The sequence below is a fragment of the Epinephelus lanceolatus genome, chromosome 23, assembly GCF_041903045.1.
Source record: "Epinephelus lanceolatus isolate andai-2023 chromosome 23, ASM4190304v1, whole genome shotgun sequence".
Classification (NCBI taxonomy): Eukaryota; Metazoa; Chordata; class Actinopteri; order Perciformes; family Serranidae; genus Epinephelus; species Epinephelus lanceolatus.
The window spans coordinates 32051472-32069383 of record NC_135756.1 but is presented as its reverse complement, the minus strand read 5'-3'; the positions used below and the strand labels follow the sequence as shown (position 1 = coordinate 32069383).

Sequence of the window (17912 nt, the reverse complement as noted above, 5' to 3'; positions counted from 1 at the left end):
CACACCTGTTCAATAAGACCAGTGGCTACAAGGAACATACTCACTCCAACTGTACAGTAGAACATTTAATTATCCAAACTTAGTGTGGTTGCTTCAGCTCATTTTCTTTTTATGTTGACCTACTCTGCTTCATCATGTCAGTTGAGTGAGTCCTGTTGTGTTGTGTCCAGGTCCCGGCCCGCTGTGGGATGACTGTGAGAGACTCGCTGAAGAAAGCTCTGATGATGCGAGGCCTCATTCCAGAGTGCTGTGCAGTGTACAGGATACAAGATGGGTAAGTCTGTCACTAACATAGTGTACTGCAGTCATCCATACACTAGGGATGGGAATCGCCAGAGGACCCGCGATACAGTATTATTGCAACATTGCGACAGACAAAGTATTGCAATAAAATATATTACGATTTATTACCTTTTTTCCCCCACTGCAGCTTATTTCCCCAAAGGCTGATTAATCAGTACCGTCATAAAACCTGTCAGAAAAACTGCATACACCTGACAAACTGAACTGTTGGCAAATTGAATGCCCTCTGCAAGGCCAAATTAAGTGTGTGAGTGAAACTCTGACTCCTCTGTAGAGCTTGGGTACGGCTGTGTTGGTGTAAAAATGTCGGGACTGAGTCCAATACCTGGGTTCCATTGTTTTTAGCATGTAACAAAGGTCTTCATTTTTAACAACCCAGATGTAGATTGTTGCACATGAAGTAGGTGATGGACTGTGTTACTTTCTTCGCTCTCTCAGAGTTGGATGGTAGCCTTGTCAAGCTAAGTGTGTCCAGTGTTGTTGATTCTTTGGCGGAGCGGGTTTACATTTGATTTACATGCCGATGGCGCATTTCTGATTTCTTTCTCTGATGCCTCCATCTTTGTTTTGAAGAACTTCTGCCAAATGCCGCAGACTGAGACCTCTGCTGTCCTCACCAGGAAAAAAAAACAACAGCACATTCTAGTGGACCGAAAAAGCGATTGATTTTATTATTCTAGTTCCAAAAGTTGTACTAAAATATTTGCAAAAATTAATAATGTGTATAGTGAAAGGTCGATACTTGGTTATCCATGTACTGATGCAGTATTGCCACACAAAATATCGCAATACTTAAATCGATTTTATTTTTCCCCCATCCCTACTGGTTAGATGGAGGTGTTAAATAAATGGGCTGGGATTGGATTGTGCTGTTACGTTTGCGACATGATTGTTAAAACTCCAGCAGTGTGAGGTGCAGCCCTCTACTCTAACTCTCCACTCCTTGTTTCAGAGAGAAGAAACCGATTGGGTGGGACACAGACATCTCCTGGCTGACAGGAGAGGAGTTACATGTAGAAGTGTTGGAGAATGTTCCACTCACCACACACAACTTTGTAAGTACTATAGACAAAATCACATACCATAACTCCAACGACAGTAAACATGATGTACTGATTGTACCTCTCAGCCTCACATGGTCTTGATTGTGTGTTTGTGTTTGACAGGTGAGGAAGACCTTCTTCACTCTGGCCTTCTGTGACTTCTGCAGAAAGCTGCTGTTCCAGGGTTTCCGCTGCCAGACCTGTGGCTACAAGTTCCACCAGCGCTGCAGCACCGAGGTTCCTCTCATGTGTGTCAACTACGACCAACTAGAGTAAGTCACACACAGGGGATGTGGGTTTTTATAGCAGTGCTTAAAATGAGGTGACTACAATAGGCTGATATATTAAACCATGTGAGCTTGATCCAAAAGCTACTCTGCAGGAGCATCTCTGTATGTTCCAGTGGATGCATCTATTTGCTGGTGAGACTGAAGTGTATTCACCCTGCATCTGTTACTGGATGATGATGCCTCAAAGTTTTTTGGCAGACAAAACAAGACACATCACCTGTCTGTCTGTCGGTTCCATGTTGGACTTTCAGTAGTAGAAGCCTTGTGGGAATGTCTCATCCACTGTGTTCTCAAACAGGGCTTTAGATATGTATCTTCACACTGAATTCTTGTTAACTCATTTATCCACAACAGCGCTTTATTTTTAAAGGGAAGCTCCACCAATTTTACACATCAAAGTGTGTTTTGTACATAGGTTCGTCCCATGCTTGTGAACACAATATCTCAAGGGAAGTTCTTAAAATTTGGAACAAATGTCCACTTGGACTCAAGAATTAAATGATTAGTTTTTGATGGTAATAGGTCAAAGGTCAATGTCACTGTGATATTTTGTGTCTCACTGTTGTGAATATGATATCTCAAGAACACCGTGAAGGAATTTCTTCAACTTTGGCACAGATGTCCACTTGGACTCGGGGATGAACTGAACAGATTTTGGTGGTCAAAGGTCACAGTCGCCATTACCTTGCATCCATCACATTCTCGTGAATGCGATATTTCAAGAACAGCTTGAGGGAAGTTCTTCAAACTCAGCATAAATGTTCACTTGGACTTAATGATGAATTAATTAGATTTTGGTGGCTATAGGTCAGAGGTCAAGGTTGTCATGACGTTGCATCCATCACATTCTTCAGAACGCAGTATCTCAAGAGCACTTAGAGAGAATTTCCTCAAACTTGACACAAATGTTAACTTGTACTGAAGAGGAGACGTTTAGTCAGATACCCAATTGGTGACACTTATCTTTGGTTCCTATCTTGAAACTGTGCCCATTGTAGATCTTTAGTGCTGTTGGGGGGACAACGGCAGTGAAACATCCATGTTTTCACAGACATGGATGTTAAATGTAAGAGACATTTGACAGGTGTGCAAAGGTATACAACTGCGGGGTGGTAATTTTAGTTTTTTTTTGTTGTATTTTATTATAATTAAATTATAATATTTAATAATTCTAATGAAAAATGTGCTTCTCTTGGCTCTGATGCCACTGTCTCTATCCGTAGGGGGCAAAGTACAATTAAAAAAAAAAAACATACCATCACAGCCCTAGTAAGAAAAACTTAGTTAGCTTACCAAACCTCTGTAGCCCGCTTTTCTCCTCTGCTTGAGGCTCCAGACTACATTAGCCATTTCTAGCATAACACACCCGTGTATCTGACTGAACTGTTGAGTTACGTTGTGGGTCATGTAGGCAGCAGGTTTTGAGAACGAGGAATAACGTGTTGAATCAAAGAGATAATATTTCTAGTTCTGCAGCATTTATTTTTTAACCTGACTATATTGTGAGTCCGACAATGTTATGTCTTGTTGTAAATCAGTTAAATGCTCTTTAAAGCCACACTCCAGACTCTGCTGTACTGCTGTTTGTCTCATGGCTTTATTTGTTTGTTTGTTTTTGTCCATATAGTTTCTCCTAATTCACTTCTTGGCTTGTAAGGCTCCAGCCCTGATTCAGGCTGTGTGGAGAATGACTTAATATTAAATGTGTCATCTTGATGATGTGTGTTCTGCAGCTTGTTGCTAGTGTCCAAGTTCTTCGAGCATCACCCGTTTACCCAGGAGGAGGTCTCCTCAGAGGGAACCACCCCCGTGTCTGAGGCCTGTCCATCACTCCCCCCATCTGACTCCACCGGGTGAGTCCTCCATCTTTACACTCCTCAGTGGCAACAAGAGTAGGAGTCATTCTCCTCTTATTGTGTTTCTCCAGTGTTTTTCAATGTTTTATCACAAATGAGCAGAAATGTCTCCTGCAAGAAGTAAAAAAGTCTCTTTATAATACTTTTTACTTACAAAATTCATGTCCAGGTCTATATGCCACACCACTGTGTCCCCGTCCAAGTCCATACCCATCCCGCCCAGTTTCCGGCCCAATGAGGAGGACCACCGCAACCAGTTTGGCCAGCGGGACCGTTCGTCCTCCGCTCCCAACGTCCATATCAATACCATCGAGCCTGTCAACATCGATGTGAGTATTCCCCACGTTACTTGACAGACTCTGATTGATGTGTGCTTCTTAACTATTAACTATGAAAAAAGACAGAATTATGTCAGTGGAATCAGACTGAGCTGTTAAATACGAATATTTGACTATTTGTCTTTCCTTTCATATAGAGTTTGAGAGTTTTTACATCGTTTTGTAGGGCGCTCAGGGTGACAGCGACATTCATGTAATATAGTAAAGACGCCAAGTGAGCCCTCAGAGCTAATGCAGGCTAACTATGCTAATAATGAATGGGAATTAGGACAAAAACAAAAGAATAATTCTCAAAATATGGCCAGGCCCTGCTCCACCCATTCTCTCTAAGTGCAACCTGTAAAAACCAGCATGTGGTCTACACTAAGGCTGAATCCCAATACACCCCTGACCCCTAACACCTAACCCTCACCACTCTGTTTAGCACATTCAGGTCTAGGGGTAGGATGTCTAGATTCTTGTTGGGATAGAGGGTGAAGTGTACATGCTACATGGTCCAACAAACAGAGGTTTTTTAGAGGCATATTATAAGACATCATCGGCAAAATGGCTGAACAAGCAACGAAAGAAATACATATGTATTGTTCGTTAAGAACTCTTTTCCAAGGGGCAAAGGGGCACTCTAAGACGAGTGGTAGAAACAGGACTGAGCTGAACATTTTTCTCACCCAAAAAGTTGCTACTTTTGAATAACGTTACTGCGACAAAAAAATGTATTCGTTTGATACTGAGAATAATATGAACATAATTATTAGTATTGGTTCTGAAAACATGGATGCACCTCCAGCTACTACACTTTCTGTGACAGTAGTTCCTAATAATGTGGCTACAGTAAATTGTACAATACAGTGCAGAACAGTAAATTATACGTGTGAAAAGTCTTTATGACTCATTTCCCTTCCTTCTTCTATTCAGGACCTGATTCGAGATCAGGGCTTGCCAAGGTCAGATGGAGGTAAGCATCAAAGTAGCAGACTTGTGGCTCAATCTGTGGCTTTTTTCCCACCATCCCGCGTCTGCGTGCTCTTGGTCTTTTGTGTGTGTGTGAAGTTCAGACCCAAGAAGTTGAGTCGGTTTTGTTTAGTCCTGCACCCTACCAGTCACTGAGAGCAGTTAGCTGAGGACACACATGTTTATTCACATCTGTGAGTCAGGGTTAACCTCCACTTCATCAGACCTCGTTTTCTTTTTCAGTCTGACTTCTGTCAGGCCCAGCTCCTCCTCATCACAAAAGAGGAGAGGAAAATAAAATCGTCAGTAAATCAGGGGCCTGTTGGAGTTTTCATGATGTAAAGCTAAACACATGCTTTTGATAAGAGAACTAATTGTTGTCAGAAATAGGGTTTTAGTTGGTACTTAAAAGACTTAGAGGGAGGTCCTGCTGCAAAATCCTCAAAATGTGTTATTTGATCATTTAAAAGAGCATAGAATTGTTTCCATCTGAATCCACATAACTACACAAAATAGTAGACAGCCATGGCATACAGATTTTTTTTTTATTCAAGTAGCATTCCTCATCTCACAATATTAAGGAATTGTTTCAAGGTTTTTTTACCTGTGAAAACATGTCCTAGCTTTTACCAGTAGTCTGGTAACAAGTTCATAAGATATCCTGCTAAGAAACAGACAGGTCTGAATACTTTTTTTAATGAAGGTTCTTGATTTTCATTGGAATATGTACAGTGTGTTTGACAGTGCCACTGCACTTTTGCAGTCAAATTCCTAAACTGGGACCCAATTGTCCACAATCCATAGTTCTGTCATAAATCCAACAATTTTAAAAATATCAGATTCTCACTTCATTCATAGTAACCACTTTTTAGTTTTAAACCAGTGATTTTACCATGTAAATATCAGCTGTGTGCTTGAGATCAGACTAGAGACGTAACCACTTAAAAGATGGATGAGTAGGCCACTTGCTATATTTCAATATTTTTATGTCTCTGTGCCAGCGATAGCTGTGGCTGGAGGCACTACGTTTTTAGGTTTCATCCATCCAGTCTTCCAGGTCCTTGAGGGAATTTCACCTTGAGGGACACCTTAGGGGAATTTCCTCAAATTTGGCACGAATGGCCACTTGGACTCAGCAATGAGCTGATTACATTTTGGTGGTTAAAGGTCAAGGTCACTGTGACCTTGCACCTGTCTCAATCTTGCGAACGTAATATCTCAAGAACGCCTTGAGGGATTTTTTTTCTTTTTCCAAATTTGGCACAAACGTCTACTTTGACTCAAGGATAAACTGATTAAAATGTGGTAGTCCCAAAATGTATGTTTGCCATAACTCAAGAATTCATACACTAATTATGATACAATTTCACACAAATCATTAGGGTGTTAATTGGTTAGCTTTAGAGACGCTAGTCTGTGTGTTTGATCTTCATACAGAGGTGGGCTAGCTGTTTCCTCCTGCTTCCATTCTTTATGCTAAGCTAAGCTAACATCCTGACTCCAACTCATTTCTTAAATGGGCTCTGAGCAAAATTCAGAGCATGAGTTGTCTGCATACAGTTCTCAACATGGAGGAGGTGGAGCTGGCAGCTAGCAGCTAACGGTGCGAACTCCATAAATAGCACTACAGAACTACAACAGCACTGATAGAGCTAACGGTGGGTGGTAAGCTTCCACGATGACGTCATTCCAATATCAGCAGTAATCGCCGTATGAGAGCAGTGCAAAGTTGCGGCCATAAGCTACAGAGGAGCTAGTGGGATACACACGTGAACTAGTATGCATGTGTGGACCACAACGAACCACAGAGAAGCTCAGATTATAATACCACAGAGCGAGCGTGACTTCATTCTCTGCACATGACTCCATTACTCCACTATAACTTTACATAGCAAATAGTGGTTTGCTGCTGTAGTAACGCTCTGAGTGTCACATACAGAATCTTAAACAGACAGATAGAGACAGTCAAACTGATATACATCTTCTCATCTCACTTCAGGAAAGATAGCACATAAGAGAATTTCCCATAATGTTTACAACAAGATTTACAACCTGTATCTTAGAGTAAAAAGTAGCAGTGTGAAACCTGCTTATACCCTGAGGAACACATGTAATATGGTAGGAGAACTCTCCATCCAGAAGCTCAGTTGTAGGTAGTTAGAGGTGAGAGGGGCAGGGTGAGTAGCAGTGATGGTCTGTCTGTTTCTCTTTGCCCTGCAGCCCCCCCGACCCACCCCGCCCGCTGCTTGAGGAAGCACCGAACACGGACCTCAAGCCCCCTCCTATACTCCTACCCCAATGACATAGTGTTTGATTTTGAGCCCGAGCCTGTTTTCCGAGGTAGTTAGGCCTCTGTGTGTTCCTGTGTCCTCCACCCTCTCCACCCCACCACTCCCTACACACCAACCCCAGCCCTGTGTCCCATCCACTGTGTGTCCCCCACTCTCTCTCTCTTTCCTTTTATGTCCTCACATGCTCTCTCTCCACACAAACCTGACAGCTCACAGGTTACACAGAAATCTCACCACTAGTCTGATCAGACACTCTTTCTATGGATGGTGGTTTGATTGCTGAAATGCTCCTTTGATCAAGTAACTGTAGTGAATAATGAATCAATAATTGTTACCAGTTAAATGACATCACTTCTGACTCCAGGGCTTTCATCACATCACATCAAATGAAAACACACACATTTGTTTAGATGGCTTTTTGATGTAAAAGAGAACATGATCAACATGACTTCCAGTATTTAAAGGGTAAGTTCACACAAAAGAATTGCATATTTCTTGTTTTCTGTCAGCTTGGGCTTGCAATATTTCTAAACAAAAATGTGATTCAGTAAATATATGTAGTCATTGTATAACCATCTATAAACTGACACTGTTTAAAATCAGGCTCCTTTCTGATGAAAAAACAAACAAACAAACATCAAATCCTTTGTGATGCTGACAGAGGTAGTTAATAACAGTGATGGACTTTATGAAGTTTTAAATGATTAAAACTGCCATCCAACAGAGCACCCCGTCACCTCTTCTCTGCATGTGACCAAACAAACACACACACACACACACACACACACACACAACTGATACAGACGCCTCAATCCCTGTCCTCGCCCAAACCTCCTCTTTCTTTACTCTTTGTCTCACCCTTTTTTTAGCTTCCCACCTCACCTCTCTTCTTTTATTGTTTCCCTTCTTTTCATCCCTGACCCCCCTCCAGGCTCCACCACAGGGCTGTCGGCCACGCCTCCCGCCTCTTTACCTGGCTCTCTGACCAATGTCAAGGTTCCACAGAAATCGCCGTGCCCGCAGAGGGAGCGCAAGTCGTCGTCCTCGTCTGAGGACCGCAATAAGATGGTGAGACATTGACACAGATGTTGGTATTTTTCTGGAGTTGGATGTCCATATTCGATGTGCTTGTGCTGACTGAGTGTCCTGTGGAACAGAAAACCCTGGGGAGAAGGGACTCCAGTGACGACTGGGAAATCCCTGAGGGTCAGATCACTCTGGGTCAGAGGATAGGCTCTGGATCCTTTGGAACTGTCTTCAAGGGAAAGTGGCATGGTAAGACCAGTGCTATACTGTGTTATCAGACTACTAGCTTCAAGCCAGGAATCGTCTGGGTATCAACACACTGTTCATACAAAGAACTCAAGCAGTTCAGTGAACCATACCGACACACTGGGTGACATGTTCCTTTGATACCATAAATCCACACTCTTTAATTTGACTCAGCTCCAAATACTAATGATGCACAGTATACCGAAATTTAGGTGCCTTTTCAATACTTTTTTGTTTGTTGTTGTAACACACTCAGAATAGATGACTTACCCCAGAAACTGGTGAAATGGTTGCACACAGAAAGCACTAAACAGGGCATTTTCTGTCATCTTAAGGCACATTTGACCTGTTTAGATGTTATATTTTTAGCTGTTAAGATGAACAAATTTGACTTTTGAATACAAACATTAAATTAGACATATAGAGCCATCCCAGCAAGCAATAGTCGTGATTTAAACGTATTGGCTATATTTAGCTCCGATTTAGTCTAGCTACATGTAACCCAAATCTAGCCGATTTAATTTTGAAATTGATTAAATGTAATTTTCGCCATTGCAGATGGCGTGCGGTATGATATTCAATCACGTATGGAGAGTCAACAGTAATTAAAATATGTTTATCTCCATTTTTTGGATATGGTCTCTACATAGCTGTATAATTGATGACGTCTACACTTTGGCTATGGTTAGACGTCTACCAAATTTTCACTGACAGCCCAAATTCAGCCGTGATTTAGCCTAGACGTCAGGTCTTCATGTAGACAGCTATTAGACGTTTTTTAAACCAAAAACTGCTTGCTGGGATGTAGCTTTCAATAGTTGTGTTACATGTAATGCCGGTCACGCCTCTTTTGATTCTGCGAAGCTGAGATGCAGTGTATAATGACAATGCCGTTGTCATTTGGTTCTGTGTAAAAATCCAAAGGAAGTATAAAGAAGGGACTTTGTAGCGGCCCTACAGCACCATCTCTGTGTAAAAAGGGTTTGTAACAAAGCCCTTTGGAGCCCACTGTGGAGGGCTGGGGAAATTGTGCAGCTGTGTTTGTACAACATTTTCTTATAACCAACTTTTGCATATTTTTTTGACTGAAATGTCCTCCGTCTCCTTTCAGGGGACGTGGCGGTGAAGATGTTGAATGTCACTGCTCCCACACCACAGCAGCTTCAGGCCTTCAAGAATGAAGTGGGAGTCCTCAGGTAACTTCTGCCATCTATCCTTGAATTAGGGGACTTTTTGCACTTTATAATGCATGACAAATTAACATCATATCACTGAAGTATTACCTTTTAACAATACCAAACAACCTTTTCATCAACCTGCTGTGTGTGTTTACACTCAGGAAAACGCGTCATGTGAACATCCTGCTGTTCATGGGCTACACCACCAAGCCTCAGCTGGCCATCGTGACCCAGTGGTGTGAAGGCTCCAGTCTGTACCACCACCTGCACATCATCGAGACCAAGTTTGAGATGATCAAGCTGATCGACATCGCCCGGCAGACCGCTCAGGGCATGGAGTGAGTTCCTCAGCAAATGCAACAGCATTCGCACAATGCGTGCAGTTGGTCTAAAAACTTTCTCTTTTCCTCCTCAGTTACCTGCACGCCAAATCAATCATCCACAGAGATCTGAAGAGCAACAGTATCCTTTTGAATCATGTCACTCAATCAGTTCATCTTGAGGTCTTTCTGTCCTTCACATGAAATTTACATCTGTTGATGATGTTTGGATTTAACTTGCTAACAGACAAGGAAGGATGACAATATAAGCACAATTCCTTTCATGTTAAAGAGCTATGATGTAGAAGAAGTGTTTCCTTGACCTTGTCTCCTCCAGATATTTTCCTCCACGAGGATCTGACAGTGAAAATTGGGGACTTTGGTCTGGCTACAGTCAAGTCCCGCTGGAGTGGCTCCCACCAGTTTGAACAGCTGTCTGGCTCTATACTGTGGATGGTCAGTGTTTCTCTCCTACATCAGTTCACATAGTTTTCATTTTACTAGCTTTACATTCCTTCTCTTGGTTCATTATTATGAAATGATTTAAAAGTAGGTGTGAGCTGGATGTCATGTGACAGTCAGTGTAACCTGTGCTCTGTCAGGCTCCAGAGGTGATCCGGCTGCAGGACAAGAATCCCTACAGCTTTCAGTCGGACGTCTACGCGTTTGGCATCGTGCTGTACGAGCTCATGTCAGGAGCACTGCCCTACTCCAACATTAACAACAGAGACCAGGTGAGAGGACTCAGTGAATCACACTGACACAGATGCTTCGTAAACACAGCTTACTCTGCTACACGTGTTCAATATATTGCATGAAAGTTAATTGTAACAATTTTGTTGCCTAAAAGTTGTTTATTATTTGGTTGTACTGAAAGACCTTCTAAGGAGTTGGAATTTCTGTTTTTCCAGTAAGTACTTTTTTTTTTTTTTTTTTTTTTTGAATGGTTTTAGGCATGTCTGTTTTTTGCTAGCAAAAATTAGCATTAGCACAGTCAACCATAGTTGTAAATGCAATGTGCTAACTGAGCTAAAAGCTAGCATTAGAATCAGCTCCACCCTCTCATAACTTCTGGCTCCAAAAATCCTAGATGGCGACGGCCAAAATGGCGAACTCCAGGCTTTAAAACAGTCCACATATGAATTGGTGACATCACGGTGGCTTCATTCATTATCCTACGCAAGTATGGAAAGTAGGGAAAAGTATGGAAATAAATTTGAACAATTTCCAGGTATTAAAAAGTATGGAAAATGAAGTATGGAAAAATATTTATGTTTCCAGACTATTATCACTGTTCTAAAATACTGTTTTCTAAAATAGGAAATTAGGTATTTCCAAAAATAATTTAATCAATCCGGATCGTGTTTTATGCCGGGCCAAGCACAGTTTGTGTGAGAGCAAACGTCTCAGAAAACATACTGCCCCTTTTACCTGATTGACAAGTGGTATGGCCAGTCCGCTGCCCCATGACCCTCCTCCAGCCCCCCAGGTATCAAGTTTCACTCCAACACTGCACCTTCGACAAGAAGACGAGTTTCACGTGGTTCGCAATGGGTAGATGCAAGTTTTTGGATGGATGGCTTGACAATACCGTATATAAATACTGGTTGGCCAAGGATTCCCAATTCACACACAGAGCTAGATGCAAGCTTTGTGTGAAATCGTTTGACATCGCCAACATGGGGGAGAAGGCGATTCTGAGCCACATGAAAGGAACAAACACTGACGTCTCGTTACTGCATCGCTTGCACCCAGAGTCCCAACCTTTTTGCCTCAGCCCAGACATTGAACTTACCTGAGTTTTTATTTGCATGCCATTATGGTACTTGGCTACAATTGCCTATTAAGAATAATTAAATATGATGTGAAATATGATACACTGATATATTTACTCAGATGTTGCATATTCTCTGAGGGGAAAAAAACAAAACAAAACAAAACGCAGAGAAGTCTGGAAATTAGGGTATGGAAAAGTATGGAATTTTGAAATTCCAAATGTGTAGGAACCCTGTTTTACACAATCTATGTTTCTATCATACTCAGTATTACCTAACCCAATATAAAAGCATAAACAATAGACCCATTTTACTGTTAGTAAACAACATTGTTTCCCCTACCATTATATTAGGGGGATGGCCCACCCCCCCAGTGGCCCCCCAACCCCCCTTGAAGGTCAAGTTAAATGACTTCTGTTGTGATCTGGTGCTATATAGAAAATAATATTAAGGTTACCTTTCCTATAGAACAGGTCTATATCTTGTCCTTTTATTAAACAAACTAAATAGCATTATGTTATTTGTCTCATTTACACCACGGCATGTCATTTCTGTCTCGGCTCTCACAGCGGAGTTCCACCCCAATGTGCACGACCCAGTTTGTTACCTGACATACTTATTGTTATGGACAGTGTGTAAATGACCATCAAAAGACTGCTGTTATACACAGTCAAGCATACTGCTGTGTGTTGCGTTCAGGTGTTGTTACGTAAAAAAACAAATTCCAGCTCTAGAATAGGCCATAGCACAACACAGCAGCATGTGAAGTGGGCCGAACCCGAACCGAACCCGGCAAGCAAGATTTTTGATTTAACCTTGTTCTTCTGTACAAATTGTATTCCTTTAAATGCACTTAATTTACTTTAGATTAATCTAATTAGTTTTAATTCAGTTTAATTAATCAATTTATAATAGCTTTTTACAATAATAAAATTAGCACAGCAAACAGTGTAAAAGTATAACAGTAACACTGTTCAGTCACATTCCCTAACATCAACACTTAAGCTTATTGGAAGCTACACATCTACAGAGTGATTATCCCTGCAAACAAATACTAACGACTCCTATTTTCTGTTCCCACAGATCATATTTATGGTAGGTCGAGGTTACCTGTCTCCTGACCTCAGCAAGGTGCGCAGCAACTGTCCAAAGGCCATGAAGAGACTGATGGCCGACTGCCTGAAGAAGAAGAGAGAGGAGCGGCCTCTCTTCCCTCAGGTGAGACTAAAGCCTCCTTTAGGCTGTGAGATTTTAGAAATCTTCTAAGTTTAGTGCAGCTACACTGTGCGACATGGATCTAATAAACTTGGGTTTGACATCAAGTTTGATGTATGCAGATGACACAGCCTAGCTGTACGATGACAGCTTCCCATACTGAGTGCACAAGGATGCCGCATGGGTTATTACTTCTCCAACTGTGAAGCACAACATAGAGGGTCACATTATTAAATAACCTTAAGTTTTGTGGCCACTATATACTGTAGCTGCTAGGTTGCTCACCTGGCAGCTGCAACCCTCCCACATTTTCCTTCTGTGTTTTGTCCTTCTTTACGTGATCATGGTAAGAGCTAGAGGACACATCATACAGGCAAGGCTTCTGCTGACACAACTCCACAAGGTTTTCCTCTTTGCTGGAATCCCACTCTTTGCTTTTAGTTTCTTTTAGTGTGTTTTGCCTCCATGGCGAGCTTCTATTGGTCTCTTTGTTTGGGTTTAGTGCCAGTGCATCATTTCATGCAATATTAAAAAAAGTTGCGATATGCTGAGCATTGGGATAAATTATATTGCAATATATTGTGATTTATTAACTTTTTTCAGCTGTAAACTGTGTCCCAAAAGGAAAAATTCTGTCCATCTCACTTTGATGATTTTTATTGCAGCAAAATTTATCTAGTGAACTGAAAAAGTAATTGATTTTATGATTCTAGTCGGCCACCAAAAGTTTAATTCGTACTTGTAATATTACTAATTTATATAATAAAATATTGATATTGATACAATATTGCCACACAAAAATATTGTAATAATATGTTGTATCTATTATTTCCCCCACCCCTGTTGAATAGTACTTGAATAATTTTGCCAAATTTATGACAGGGGACAAATAACACAATTTGTTTTTGGATAGTGTTTCTCAAAGTGCATTGAGTTTCCCACTTTTTTTTTTTTTTTTTTTTTTTTTGTCCTGGCCTGTCACATGCCTGAAAAAGTTGGATTTCTTTTCTTTTAATAACTTTTCCTCTGTCCCAAAACCTGACAGATTTAAATCAAGGAGGAACTGATTAGCTTTGCCACCAGATGGCCTCAGAGGTTCATAGGATGAGAGAAAGCAGCTGAACTCAAGCAATGACTCAGTTCTGTACATTCTCCAAATGCAGCACACGCCATCGTTAATGGTTTTGATTAGTTGTCAATGGTGATCAAACTGATTGTGACTGATGACCCTGCGGCTGTGCTGTGTGTATTCTGTCAGATCTTGGCGTCCATCGAGCTGCTTGCTCGCTCATTACCCAAAATCCACCGCAGCGCCTCAGAGCCTTCGCTAAACCGAGCCGGCTTTCAGACGGAGGACTTCAGCTTGTACGCCTGCGCCTCACCCAAAACCCCCATCCAGGCCGGGGGCTATGGTGAGCTCATGCGCACATACACATGAGAGCTTATACACATGTACACAGGAGAGGTCCCAACAGCTGCTGCTGAGACTGATGTTTATGAGTCTCAACAGTGGTTGTTAGCACCTTTCTACATCACTACATTACTGAGGGAGGAAGGATTGTCAACATGGTCTCAGTTCTCAAATGTGTTTGTACACTGAAAGGGTAAAACTCATGATACATGGTTCAAGTAAAAAAACACACACACACACACACACACACACACACACATGCTGGTGCTTGATTTTGCCACTGACAGGCTCAGATAATTTTTTCATGTATCTGACAAAATTATAGAAAGGATCCCCACAGAGGCAGACATTCTTGTTTTGTTTAACTAGACCCAGTCCCACCAGACTCCATTTAAATAAATAGTTATTGAAAAAAATAAAGTAAGAATGTAAGCAATTAGATTAGGTGTAAAGATCCCTAAGCAAAATCGGATGCCCAGATACTAACCACAAATAGTAAAGCTGCATCCTAGAAGGAACCCCAGTTGTGCTGTGCTGTCCTACTGATGTCATATTTGGTAATCCTCTCAGAAAGATGCTTTAGATCCTGAAATCCTGTTTTTGACCAGATAGCGTCACCTCTGAATAATAACACACGGGAAGCAAAAAAAGGCTCACCATGTTTTCCACGAGAACAACTCCACATAAGATCTGTATTGCTGTTAGGGATGTCAACGCTTAGTCATTTATCAGCAAATGCAGATAACATTTTTGTCTCGTTACACGTGTCAGACTATAAGTTAATTTTACTCTTCAGTTCAGTAGTACTAGTACTATGCTCTAAGTTACCACAGCAAAGCTAATAAGGTATTCATGCTATGCTGGTTAGCTAGCCACCATTGCTCTCTATTGTGCATCGCCCAGGCCTGGTGGGAGCTAGCTAGCTCATTCAGTGATTGACGTTATTAGTGGTAACGCCATCCTGACCCATGGTGGCATAACGGCGTTGCTGCAGAAACATATACTAGGATGACCATATTTTGATTTCCAAAAAAGAGGACACTCGGCCTGGCCACGAGATAGCCTACTTAAATGATACTCGCAGTTTACTCAAAGATGCCTTATAATTTTAATATATTTAAAATTTATATATTACAAAATAATATCTCTCAAAGACAGAAATTCAGATAGGCCCCAATAGGGGACACATATACACACACTAGAGTGTGGCTACCCAATCCGAGCCCAACGGGTCCCGAAGGTAGGCCTACCTGACGGGTCGGGCCGAGTTTGGTCAAAAATGTACAGTATAAATTGTATTTGGGCTCGGGTTGGATTCGGTCAGCTTTCAGTGAAAATGTAGTGTAAAAATAAATAAAATCCTATTGTCTGTCCTGTTTATTGCTTGGACACTGTTATTTACGTGACAACACCTGAACAGAACACACACACACACTGGCTGTTTGTTTCTACCTCTCCCCTCACTGGAAGCCTCGCACCTTCCGCTGCCCGTCTCCGCCTTGATTAAACGCTGAAAATAAAATAAAAGAGGGAGACAAGTTTTCGTATTTTATCTTATTTTGTTATATTTCTCCCTCTCCCCTCGCTGGAAGCCTCGGACCTTCCGCTGCCCGCCTCCGCCTTGATTAAACGCTGAAAATAAAATAAAAGAGGGAGACAGGTTTTTCCTATTTTATCTTATTTTGTTATATTTCTCCCTCTCCCCTCGCTGGAAGCCTCGGACCTCCTGCCGCCCCCTCCTGTCTCAAACATGGAGGTCTCCCTCTGCGCGGAGCACCCACAGCGCACGCCCGGCCTGTTAAATAGCCTGTAACCACTGTGTGACACAAACTCAGTGCTTTAGTAATTAAATAATGTCGGGCTCGGTTCGGTTTCGGACATAACAAAACAGAATGACTGTTGGGTTCGGACAGAAATATGCGGCCCGTGCCGCACTCTAACACACACACACACACACACACACACAGCTCTGTTAGCAGTATTAGCATGGCTAGTGTTGTTAACATAGTTGGTTCCGGAGAGTGGAGGGTGGCCACCATGGGGTGCCAGCCATGCTGTCCCACCACCATAGATCATGGTGGCATTGCTAGCAGTAACGTTAATCGCTGAATGAGCGGCACCGCTAGCTATCTCCCACCCTGCTGGGGCACAGTGCAGAGCTGCTAGCTAGCCAGTAGAGACCAGAGAGTGGGCTCTTTGTTCCCGTATTTTATCGTGGCTAGATGGCGGTCTGTAACCAACCCCTTTAGCATTGTTATTACCTCTGTTAGCAGCATTAGCATGACTTGTGGTGCTAACATAGTTCTGGAGAGTGGAGGGTGGCCACCATTGGGTACCAGCCAAGGCGTCCTGCCACTACAGGTCATGGTGGTCTTATTAGCAATAACGCTAACTGCCGCATGAGTGGCACTGCTATCACACACACACACACACACACACACACACCCCGATGACATCATGAAAAGATATCCACAGCTTGGCCTGAGTTGACATTACTGTGGCGGCTGCAGCAGTGCCTACACATTAATCTTCTTTGTATCTTTGTTTTTACTTTTCAGGGGAATTTTCGGCATTTAAGTAAGTGCTGCAGATCCCACCAGTCCATCCCTCGTCACTTCTCAAAAGTCTCGTGTCCATGCAGTGGATTCATTCATTACTGAAAAAACTGAAAAAATTGTCTCAAAGAATGTGCTTTTTTCTTCCTCTGTCCACCTGAAGAAGGCAGCCTCACTGGAGTCCTTCCAACAAAATGCTGTCCAGCAGGCAAACAGCCACAGCGACAGACAAAACTGAATTAGGAAAAATGAAAATTAAAAAAAAAGAAAATAAAAAAAAAAGAAACTTGAATCTCACAAAAAGAAAGAAAAAAAAGACACAAAGATATCCATACCAAAACAGTTTTGAGGAGGAGACGGCATACTGCCTGCTGGAGGGAGAAGATGAAGGCAAAAGGGAGGAGAGATGGAGGTGAAACGTCAAGAGTAGTCTGGGCTTAAGGCGCCACTCGTCCCATCATTTCCTGCGCGAGTGAAGATGGAGGCCGCTGAACTGCTCTTTGAGCGCCGGCAGAAACGGGGCCTGTGGAAGGAGACGAGGCCTCCCGTCCGTCGGGTGAGATAGAAGGCCGGGTGTCAGCCAGCCGACCCCGAGATGAGCTGGAGGTTACTCGGCAGGGTTTTAACCTCCGAAGGAAGCTGACTTGAAAGATAGATCTATTTTTATTTTTTAATTTCTCATGTTTCAGATTTTAGCTAGCACTTGCTAGGAATGCTGAGCTTTTTTTGTCATTTGTTATTTCTGAAGAGATGGTAGCTATTTTAGAAGAAAGCTTCCCTTCCGGTCATGCAGCACAGGCCCTTTGCTTTATTTTTGTCTTTGTGGGCTCGATGCTGACCAAAATTCTGCAAAATACTGTATTTTGCCTTCTTGTTGGCCTCCGACAAATTCAACACCAGTGAGGAAACTGCAACAGATGTTTATCAACGAACAGATTCTGCTCTACCTTTTCAAAAATTTCAAAATAAAAGCTGGAGAGAAGCGGTTCTCTCCATAGATTTTCGGTAGAAAAGTCCAGAGCCTGTGCTTTTCCACCAACAAGAGGATGCCCATTTGTTCGGCAATGAAAGCAACAAGAGAGGGATTTTTTCATTTTGTTTAAAAAGCTTGGTC

The 17912-nt window shown here is 42.1% G+C and overlaps 1 protein-coding gene across 2 annotated transcripts in view; it reads left to right on the top strand.

Moving 5' to 3' along the window:
• braf (B-Raf proto-oncogene, serine/threonine kinase) overlaps positions 1 to 17084 on the top strand; it is a 31551-nt gene extending 14467 nt beyond the window's left edge. The window contains exons 4-20 of one of the 2 annotated variants that reach the window (XM_033614772.2): positions 171 to 274; positions 1256 to 1358; positions 1470 to 1618; positions 3370 to 3489; positions 3662 to 3821; positions 4746 to 4785; positions 7002 to 7121; positions 8004 to 8140; positions 8230 to 8347; positions 9456 to 9540; positions 9684 to 9860; positions 9938 to 9984; positions 10180 to 10298; positions 10445 to 10576; positions 12701 to 12835; positions 14091 to 14244; positions 16802 to 17084. In XM_033614772.2, coding sequence (XP_033470663.1) covers positions 171 to 274; positions 1256 to 1358; positions 1470 to 1618; positions 3370 to 3489; positions 3662 to 3821; positions 4746 to 4785; positions 7002 to 7121; positions 8004 to 8140; positions 8230 to 8347; positions 9456 to 9540; positions 9684 to 9860; positions 9938 to 9984; positions 10180 to 10298; positions 10445 to 10576; positions 12701 to 12835; positions 14091 to 14244; positions 16802 to 16824 — 1923 coding nt within the window. In that variant the 3' untranslated portion in view covers positions 16825 to 17084. The remainder of the gene's footprint in view (positions 1 to 170; positions 275 to 1255; positions 1359 to 1469; positions 1619 to 3369; positions 3490 to 3661; positions 3822 to 4745; positions 4786 to 7001; positions 7122 to 8003; positions 8141 to 8229; positions 8348 to 9455; positions 9541 to 9683; positions 9861 to 9937; positions 9985 to 10179; positions 10299 to 10444; positions 10577 to 12700; positions 12836 to 14090; positions 14245 to 16801) is intronic. The other variant, XM_033614773.2, reaches the window with a different exon arrangement.
• Positions 17085 to 17912: the final 828 nt, after the last annotated feature.